The following is a 10397-nucleotide window of genomic DNA, read 5'->3' as shown; positions in this document are numbered from 1 at the left end:
ATTGGTGATGATACCACACTGATGAGTCTGATCAATGACTACATGGGCCTAGAGTTACCCATCTCTGTATTGGTGATGATACCACACTGATGAGTCTGATCAATGACTAAATGGGCCTAGAGTTACCCATCTCTGTATTGGTGATGATACCACACTGATGAGTCTGATCAATGACTACATGGGCCTAGAGTTACCCATCTCTGTATTGGTGATACCACACTGATGAGTCTGATCAATGACTAAATGGGCCTAGAGTTACCTATCTCTGTATTGGTGCTACCTGACAGTCGGTCAGATTTGCTCAGATTTATTTTGACAGTGACCAAAGGTAAGAGAACCACAATGCACTGCTTAAGAAGAAACCGTTCGTGTTTATTTGCAAGTAAAACATGATTTTACAACCTGCGCTGTTATGATCGGATTTTTTCGTCAATTACAGGTTTAAATACTCTTTGTTGGTGATATTAAAAGAATTACCAACACTGGATCAGGACCACAAATACGAATATCTTGCCATGATCGTTTGAGTAGGAAGACAGTTTTATCAGTAACATATTTTTTTCGAAATTAATAATAGTCTAAAACAATGAATGATTCCCTTGTCTCACATGCAAGAGATAATTCTGAACCTAAATGCTGTCACCCAGTCACACACAGGATTAAATGTGCCCATTTAAAGTGTACATAATTATCCACAATGAAATTACAGCATTACACCTGTCCGTAGCAGCATCTTTCACATGTCGATGCAGAAAACTTCGAACCTGACTCTGCTATCCCTACAATTACACGTAATTTCATTAATACACATTCTTTCTGAGAGGTGCATAAGTTATAAGGTCGCAATATATAAAAACAAGTAGCAGACACAGTTCGCACTGTTTAGTGGAAGTGTCTGGGTGGCTTTGGGCTAACACTATGCCCCAAAACAGAGACATGAGATTGGTACAAATTCCACGCATGGTTATTTTTTTTCTCAATTATTTTAACGGCTAAACAGATGGCACATTATGTTCAGTGTATTTGGTAATGTTGTTCAGTGTAACGCAGTGATAAAAGTGTCCAACCTATAACCAGATAGTTGCCAGTTCAATTCCCACACAAGAGGTAGATTCTACAATTATTCCAGTTTAACACGTAGGCTTTCGCGACCAATTATTCCTCCGGGATTGACGCAGTAAGTACCGCTTTGTGGAACGGCAACGATAGCTTCACAGACATGTCCTTAAAAAAATATCTTCACTGGCTGAGAAACTCCCGTGAAAATAAGTATGAACCAATGCTCACTTAGGCTTGAAGACATTTTCTTACTATGTCTCTTTGGCCATTTGAATTCATGGCCAAACATAAAATGGCAGCGGAGCCGGGCCCGAACAGCGTGGCTTTTAACTGCAGGTCGACCCACTATTTGTCGGCGTTCGGTTGGCCTCTTGACCAGTGGAAGTCGTCTTCTTTGGTTCTTTCGGTAAGGTCACATAGAATGAGAATAAAATAATAAAATAACACAATAAAATTCTCACAACGTTTCGGCCACAATGCAAGCGGCCGTCTTCAGGTGAAAGGTACAGAACTGTCGGGACGACAGAGCTTCAATGAATGATGTTAAGATTCGTAGCGACTTTTAAGCTGGTTGGGAGAAGTCGCTACGAATCTTAACATCGTTCATTGAAGCTCTGTCGTCCCGACAGTTCTGTACCTTTCACCTGAAGAAGGCCGCTTGCGTTGTGGCCGAAACGTCGTGAGAATTTTATTGTGTTATTTTATTATTTTATTCTCATTCTACGTGGTGGTGACTTTACCGAAATAACCAAAGAAGACGAATCCTTGCAGTCACGAAAGCTTCAAATCGAAATTTTACAGTGGAAGTCAGTTTGCGATGTCACGAGATTGCGTGCGGCACGACGCCTCATTAACTGAAATTTGCAACCGTCGCGAAGATTCTGCGACGCTTTCGTTGCCGGTAATCTACAGCTCACTCCAGCGCTGTCCTCCAGACAGTCTCGTCCCTTCACCTGATGAAGGCCGCTTGTGTTGTGGCCGAAACGTCGTGAGAATTTTATTATTTTATTTTTTACCTACGTGACTTTACCCAATAGAACCAAAGAGTATGAATCTACAGCCTCCTTGAACACCCCCCACCCCCCCCCCAGCTTGCCGACCAAAGCTCTGACGAGCTGAGCTTTGACCGACAACTCGCTCCGCGTTCTGCATTCCTGAAATCGGTGCCCTGCCGAAAACGCAACATCAATCACCGCACGGCCTGCTGATGTATCTGTTGTGCGGCTCGATGGCCAGGTTCCTGCTGACACGCGGCTTGCGCGGCCAACTCGTGGTCATCCCAAATGTTGCCAAGGGTCTCTTTGCTGAACGGCAGCAGCAGCGGCGGCGACGACGACTCCATCTCCTGACCCACCTCCACAGGTGGCGTCTGCACCGACTTGGGCACCAGATGCTGCTCCTCCTGCTGCTGTTACTGCTGTTGTTGCTGTGGCTGCTGCTGCTGCTGCTACTGTGGCTGCTGCAGTGGCTGCTGCTGCTCCTCCTGCTGCTGTTGCTCCTGCTGCTGTTGTTGTTGTGGCTGCTGCTGCTGTTGCTGTGGCTTCTGCTGCTGCTGCTGTTGCTGTGGCTTCTGCGGCTGCTGTTGCTGCTGTTGCTGCTGCTGTTGCTGCTGTGGCTGCTGCTGTTGTTGTGGCTGCTGCTGTTGCTGCTGTTGCTGCTGCTGCTGTTGCTGCTGCTGCTGCTGTAGTGGCTGCGGCTGCTGCTGCTGTTGAGTTGACTGGTGACGAGGCACACGTGGTATGGCTGAGGCTGAGTGGGAGGGCTGCTCAGAGTGGACAGCAGGATTTTCCTGAAGCTCCATGACCTGCTTCCTGTTGAAGTTGTATTTACTGAAGAGTTCCAACATAGGGGGAGGACGTAGAGTTAGAACAGACACACAGGTCCATGCCTGTGTGTGTCTAATCATGTTAGGTTCAAGCCCATCTTGACACACACAGGTCCATGCCTGTGTCTAATCATGTTAGGTTCAAGCCAAACTTGACACACACAGGTCCATGCCTGTGGGTCTAATCATGTTAGGTTCAAGCCCATCTTGACACACACAGGTCCATGCCTGTGTGTCTAATCATGTTAGGTTCAAGCCCATCTTGACACACACAGGTCCATGCCTGTGGGTCTAATCATGTTAGGTTCAAGCCCATCTTGACACACACAGGTCCATGCCTGTGGGTCTAATCATGTTAGGTTCAAACCATCTTGTGATCCTTGAACCCAATATCACACCGTGCCCTTGACAGCAATATAATTATTTAACATCAATAAAAACATCTAGGATGTACTGCAGTAATTAACACCACTGCATAGTACTGTCGTTTGTAGTAGTTTGTCCCCAATATAACATAAGTGGAAACAACCCTGGGGCAAAATCTGAAAACCATACTCCCCAATCTCTAAAAATTAAGAGTGTGCAACTTAATGTTATGTTTAAATAACGGTCGCTAAGCACAGGCCCAAAATGCTAAGAAGCCAGCAACAGCACCAGAGGAATGTCTAATCGTTTAGCGTTCATCTGCTTATTTAATTCAGCAAGGTGATGAGAAACCTCAACCATAAGGGCCCATCTACCAATGAGTCACAAGGCACCATGGGTAATGCTGGAGCGCCTCACCGAGTCTCAGGGTATCCGTGATGGACTAGGACGTGAAATTCGCACGCACAGGAATCCACATATCAGCTTCATTTAGTCGTCATGGATATTGCTTAAAATATTTGCCATCTGTTGCACAATGGCATACTCTTTTCGATTTGAAGCTTTCGTGACTGCAAGGATTAATCGTCTTTGGTTCTTTCGGTAAAGTCACCACGTAGAATGAGAATAAAATAATAAAATAACACGATAAAATTCTCACGACGTTTCGGCCACAACGCAAACAGGTCTGTACCATTCACCTGAAGACGGCCGCTTGCGTTGTGGCCGAAACGTCGTGAGAATTTTATTATTTTATTTTATTATTTTATTCTCACTCTACGTGGTGGTGACTTTACCGAAAGAACCAAAGAAAATGGCATACTCGTTGTTTTTAGTAGTCTCTCGTCATGCCAACTTGACAACAGTATTTGTCCTCTGGAGACACTGGCCTCCACCGTGTGAATGTTGAATTGACACGACTACCTCGGTCCCACCGACATCGCTCATTTGATCTGGGAGACAACTTTCACTTTGACTAACAGTTAATCTTAAAGCAGTGATGGTTTTGGGCAGCAGTGATGGTTCGGGCAGCGACGCATAACCTGTATTCAATTTCCCTTGGGTAAATTCGGCTTTAACGGGTAACCGGTATTGGTTTGTAAACATAAATTGTGGAGAGAAAAGAGCACGTTGCTGCCTCGTGAGCCACAACTCAGCCTTAATAGGCTTAGGAGAGCTTTGTGTTGTTTTGTCGTGCAAATCACCAAATCAGCTGCTCCACGCACGGCAGGATCATCTCCCAGGCAAGGCCAGTAAAGTGTTGCATGTACAGAGTCCACGCAGAGGGCAGCTTCACTTCTATACGGGCCAATGCTATGCTTGCAGCCGCCACCACGGATGGACGGAAACTCAGGAATACGTGGTCTGCATACACACAAAGACAAAACCCTCCGTTTAGCCTTAACAGACTGTTGGGGCAAGTGCTGCTAGCGAGTAGCAGCACCTATGAAGGTTGGCACTGTGGCACATGAGGGGGTGGGTGGCCAGCACCACGCCCGGCCGCCTTTGTCTCCCCAGTGCTGGCGATGTTTACACACCACATTGAGTTACTCATTTGAGGCCGAGTCGACCTAGGGGAGGCCCAGGACCGGTTCAGATAATCGTCACCGGTGATAGCCGTGAGCGGGCGTTGGACCAGGGTGTCCAGGGTCGTAGCTGCAGCGTAGCGCTAACCGCTACGCCACCTCTACCCTGCACACAGGAATGACAGGCAGGCACACACACAGACACTTAAACGCACAAGCACCCAGTGAACGAGGAACGTTGGGCCAACGGCACCCTGAACATTTGAACAAACATTCCGACTAAAATTTTGATTTAAAGCTTTTGTGACTGCAGTAATTCATATTCTTAGCTCTTTCGGTAAAGTCACTTTGAAGGGAAACAATAAAATAATAAAATATATAAAACAATAAAAATTCTCACGACGTTTCGACCATAACACAAACGGTCATCATCAGGTGTGAAAAGCAACGGCAAGAAACATTTGAAAGAAGTGCCGGTTCGCATCAAATTATTTATTTTATTAACGGTGTTTGTGTGTTTATTTATTTATTTAAACGTTAGCACTACGGGCAGCGATTTGGCAGTTTGTTTAGAAGGACGAGTCCATCTATGTTCTGAAAAGAGGAGGGGGGAGACGAAACATTAATGTATGTTGTCTGAAAGCCACCGTAAGCGTGAACAATCAATTAAGACCTGTTCACGCTTACGGTGGCTTTCAGACAGCATACATTAATTTTTCGTCTCCCCCCTCCTCTTTTCAGAACATAGATGGACTCGTCCTTCTAAATAAACTGCCAAATCGCTGCGCGTGGCGCTGACGTTTTTTTAAATACCCCGTTTTAAAATAAATAAATTAATGCAAACCGACACACCTGATGACGACCGTTTGTGTTATGGTCGAAACGTCGTGAGAATTTTTATTGTTTTATATATATTTTATTATTTAATTGCTTCCCTTCAACGTGACTTTACCGAAAGAGCTAAGAATATCAACATTCCGACGTTGGAAAAAAATATATATTCGGTGACGTTTCAGGCACTGTCCCTTCTTCGCTGGTCACCTTAGCGTTGCCTACGAAGCGCTCCTCTACAGCTCTGCGAGCACCTTGCAGGGCGAGCTGAAGGAAGTGGGCCGTGTACTTGGTCGTGTACGCGTGCCGGTAGGACGAGCCTCCAGCCGGGGCGTCCTCACGCCGCGACAGCCACAGGAAGTAGTCCACGAAGTGCGCCGCTGTGGGCGTGCACAGGTTCCAGTCGAGTGTACACAGCAGCAGGAACTGTGCAGGGGGGAGGCAGACGGGAGAGTGGGCTGGCACGGCACAGCTGCCACCACTGCGTGAAGCATTCAGTCCGCCACGCTGCTGTGTGTTGCCTGGAGGGTTTATTTAACTATTCTAGATTTAAAGCTTTCGTGACTGCAAGGATCCATACTCTTTGGTTCTATTCGGTAAAGTCACGTAGGTAAAAAATAAAACAACAAAAATCACGACGTTTCGGCCACAACACAAGTGGCCTTCATCAGGTGAAGGGATCAGGCGGTCTCGAGGACAGCGCTGGAGTGAAACACAGCCACGCTCAGACCGCGACCTTTAAGCTGTGCGCAAGGAAACAAGGTGCCTTGACAAAGGAATTAGCATAAAAATTAGCATTTGATTGGCCGACTTAGCATAGAAGTGGTGTACGTGCGGGTGCACTTGCCAGTTGGCGTGGGGGGGGGGGGGGGGGGGAGTTTACCTATTGATGGTGTGAAAGGGGAATTTAAGAGCTGCGAAAGTTTGGGGTACCACTACTTGAAAAATATACTGTACCATTGAAAATTAGTTTAATGTTTGGTTCGATTTAGAACGTCTTTCCAATGGTTGCTTAACTAGTCGGGTTGGTGCATGGCTCGCAAACAGTTCAAATGTCTGGTCAAGGAGTCAACTCGGCCCTTCGTCTGCACGGGTAAATGCAATGACCGTCATATTCTTTTGGGTCTTTCGGTAAAAGCCACGTAGATTGAAAAATTAATAAAAAATATCACGACGTTTCCATCGCAACGCATGCAAATCGTCACGGGGTGATTGTTTTACGGAGAGACTGAGCCCCACCATAGGGAGAATTTCCTGCACTTGTTCCAGCGCCGTGCAAATAAATGAGCACCACTCCACGTTCATTTGTCAGGTCTGCTGTGGTAATGTTATTCTGCAGCTTTTGCCTTCCTGTTATCTAGTAAGAAGACACGCTTCTATATTCAAATTCGGGCTGTACATTCAAATTGTCTACAGAATAATTAGTTGGCATGAAACAGAGATGATGTGTTCATATTCTTTGGGTCTTTGACGTTTCGATCGCAACACAAGCAATCACCTGAGGACGACTGCTTGTGTTGCCATCGAAACGTCGTAATTTTTTAAATTATTTTTCTATCTACGTGACTTTACCGACAGACCCAAAGAGTAAGATTGTAAAGTAACAAGACAAAACAATTGGTTTCTTGAATCAAATCGCGACCTTGAATCATGACAATGCACGGAACGGTTCTGGGGGGTGAAACATTGCATGCCGAATTAACAGGGGCATGCAGCTACCTCCGTCTGCTGCAATTCCTCCTTGGACAGACTCAGCCCTTGCTTGATCATCACCTCCAGCCGGTTCACCCAGTCCAGTCGCGGCACGTGCTCATCCATCTCCTCGAACTTGGCTGCGCAGGGTGTCAGGGACACGCATGCCGACGGTGAGCAAGCGACCAAGCGTGCGAGCGAGAGATGAGCGAGTGATCGGGTGGGTGGGTGGGTCACGTGAGCGATTGACCGACCTGCTATAATGAGGTAGCAGATTGAGCAGGTGTAGAGGCAGCGGACGGTGATGTCGTGGCGGTCCATGAACACGTCTAACATTGCGATGGCCAGGTGGTGCGTGGCCACACTCAGCTGCAGGCGCTCGCTCAGCGTTGCCAGGAGGTCGACGAAGTGGCGACGGAGGTGCAGCTGGGGCGAGCGTGCGCAAAACCGAGGCAGCGACAGCTCCTGCGAGGGGGAAAAAAAACGAGGACACGGGGGTTGGGAGGGCAGTTGGGACGCTGTGGAGTTGGGTCAAGAGGTCAAGAGGTGTTTTGAAACGATAATAGATTATTCTGGGGGTCTAAGGAGGCGACGCGCCCGGTTACGGTGGGCCACAGCATTTAACTTTCGCCGTCACGCAAACCAAGAATGACAAAAGCCACGGCCAAAATTGTCTCCCTGTTCAAGTGAGTGAAAGATGGCGAAGAACTCATTCGGTAGTCCTCAGCCTACGATGAAAAAAAACCACGAGGTGTGGAGATCTGTACCTCCAAAGCACAGCCACTTTTATTCTTCTACAAGGTACCGTATCGCTCGTGTTATAGTCCCCGGAGAGATAGGGGGCCGGGTCGACCCGCTGGCCAGGATTGAACTTGCAACCCTCTCGCTGCGAGTCGAGCACTCGAACGTACGTGCCGTGTAAATCAGTTCGTAGGATTTGTGTCTGCGTGTAGGAGGCCTATTGATGAGAGAGGCGGATACCTTCTCTCGAAGGACGCGGTAGATGTCGTCTGCCAACTCGCCTTGCCACCACTCGCTTCTGTCCATGTCTTGGTTAGTCGCTCGCGCCTCGTGCTCAGGAGTTTATTACTTGGGCAGGCACGTGCTGGGTACACACAAGTGTTCACGTGTGGAGTTTATTACTTGGACAGGCACGTGCTGGGTAGACACAAGTGGAGTTTATTACTCGGACAGGCACATGCTGGGTACACACAAGTGTTTACGAGTGGAGTGTATTACTTGGACAGGCACGTGCTGGGTACACACAAGTGGAGTTTATTACTCGGACAGGCACGTGCTGGGTACACACAAGTGTTCACGAGTGGAGTTTATTACTTGGACAGGCACGTGCTGGGTACACACAAGTGTTAACGAGTGGAGTTTATTACTCGGACAGGCACGTGCTGGGTTCACACAAGTGTTCACGAGTGGAGTTTATTACTCGGACAGGCACGTGCTGGGTACACACACAAGTGTTCACGTGTGGAGTTTATTACTCGGGCAGGCACGTGCTGGGTACACACAAGTGTTCACGTGTGGAGTTTATTACTCGGGCAGGCACGTGCTGGGTACACACAAGTGGAGTTTATTACTTGGGCAGGCACGTGCTGGGTACACACAAGTGTTCACGAGTGGAGTTTATTACTCGGACAGGCACGTGCTGGGTGCACACACAAGTGTTCACGTGACAGATTTGACGTCACAGCTCACTTGCCGTGCAAAAATTAAATGCATTGAGCTCCCCCCCCCAAAAAAATAAAGTGTATTTTCATAATTTGTGCATGGTGTACAGTCTGGAAAGTACGCACATGGCAAATTTCCAGTTTGTTGCATGTGGAGAAGCACAAACACACAATCACAACTTTGCCTTTTATATATATGGAGATTACCACAGGTTATGCCACGGGCACTTCGTGCTCAACAGAGCATTAAGAATAAAGGCAGAATTTTCACAACACTTGGAAAAGAAACTACATTTGCATGCGTAAAAAAATGCAATTTGTTACTGACACGTGTGCAAACTTCATAATGTATTTGCTTGAGCAACACCGATTACATTATTGACGAAATCTTAAAAGTGCTCATGCTAAACCGGCTTCCAAACGTCTCAAGCTCACACCCTAGCTCCGCTATGCATGTGGAATAATGTAAAAAATGTGTCCCGTTATGATGAAAAACAAAACAAAGTCTTACCAAACACTGTCCATTATTACACGGCGGGAAGGGAAATCGTTCAATTAACAAACCGTGATTGTTTTAACGCCTCAATATGTCACGATATAGTCTAAATACAGCAAGTTTCAAGTCTTTCACGGTAACTACGGACGGAGCGGGCAGCACGCAGCCACGTGGGAGTCGTCACGTGATGCAGCCGCCGACTCCCAGGACTCTCCACGCCCCGGAAGTGCTGCTGAGCGCCGGAAGCCGGAGGTGACGCAACGTCCGTGAGCCAGGGACTCCTGATTGGATGAGGTGTGGGCGTGGCCGCACCCGAGGGGGAGGCGACGGCCAGGGGTTAAAGGGGGGGGAGGGAGAGACCCAAAGAGACCCACACAGACACCCACAGAGACTCATAGAGACTCATAGAGACCCACATAGACCCATAGAGACCCACACAGACACCCACAGAGACCCATAGAGACCCACACAGACACCCAGAGACCCACACAAACACCCACAGAGACTCATAGAGACTCACAGAGACCCACGTAGACTCATAGAGACCCACACAGACACCCACAGAGACCCATAGAGACCCACATAGACTCACATAGACCCATACTCATAGAGACCCACATAGACACCCACAGAGACCCATACTCATAGAGACCCACGCAGACTCACAGAGACCCACACAGACACCCACAGAGACTCTAGAGACCCACATAGACTCACAGAGACCCATACTCATAGAGACCCACATAGACACCCACAGAGACCCATACTAACTGAGACCCACACAGACCCACAGAGACCCACACAGACCCACACAGACCCATACTCATAGAGACCCACAGAGCCCCACACAGACCCATACTCACGGAGACCCGCACAGACCCACAGAGACCCACACTAACAGAGACCCACACAGACCCACACAG

General features: G+C 47.8%; 1 protein-coding gene across 1 annotated transcript; it reads right to left on the bottom strand.

The window, feature by feature from the left end:
- Nucleotides 1-351: 351 nt before the first annotated feature.
- LOC142908585 (cyclin-J-like) lies at nt 352-9699 on the bottom strand. The gene is made up of 7 exons (XM_076059353.1): nt 9490-9699; nt 8278-8401; nt 7551-7761; nt 7324-7436; nt 5859-6030; nt 4453-4612; nt 352-2888 (listed from the first exon to the last, which is right to left on the bottom strand). Exons 2-7 carry the CDS (start codon nt 8341-8343, stop codon nt 2507-2509), a joined length of 1104 nt encoding a protein of 367 aa, XP_075915468.1. The 5' UTR covers nt 8344-8401; nt 9490-9699; the 3' UTR covers nt 352-2506.
- Nucleotides 9700-10397: the final 698 nt, after the last annotated feature.

The sequence above is a fragment of the Petromyzon marinus genome, unplaced genomic scaffold (assembly GCF_048934315.1).
Source record: "Petromyzon marinus isolate PM22_M1 ecotype Great Lakes invasive population unplaced genomic scaffold, UKy_Petmar_22M1.pri1.0 PM_G_Scaffold_10, whole genome shotgun sequence".
NCBI lineage: Eukaryota > Metazoa > Chordata > Hyperoartia > Petromyzontiformes > Petromyzontidae > Petromyzon > Petromyzon marinus.
This window is presented reverse-complemented; position numbering and strand designations above follow the sequence as displayed.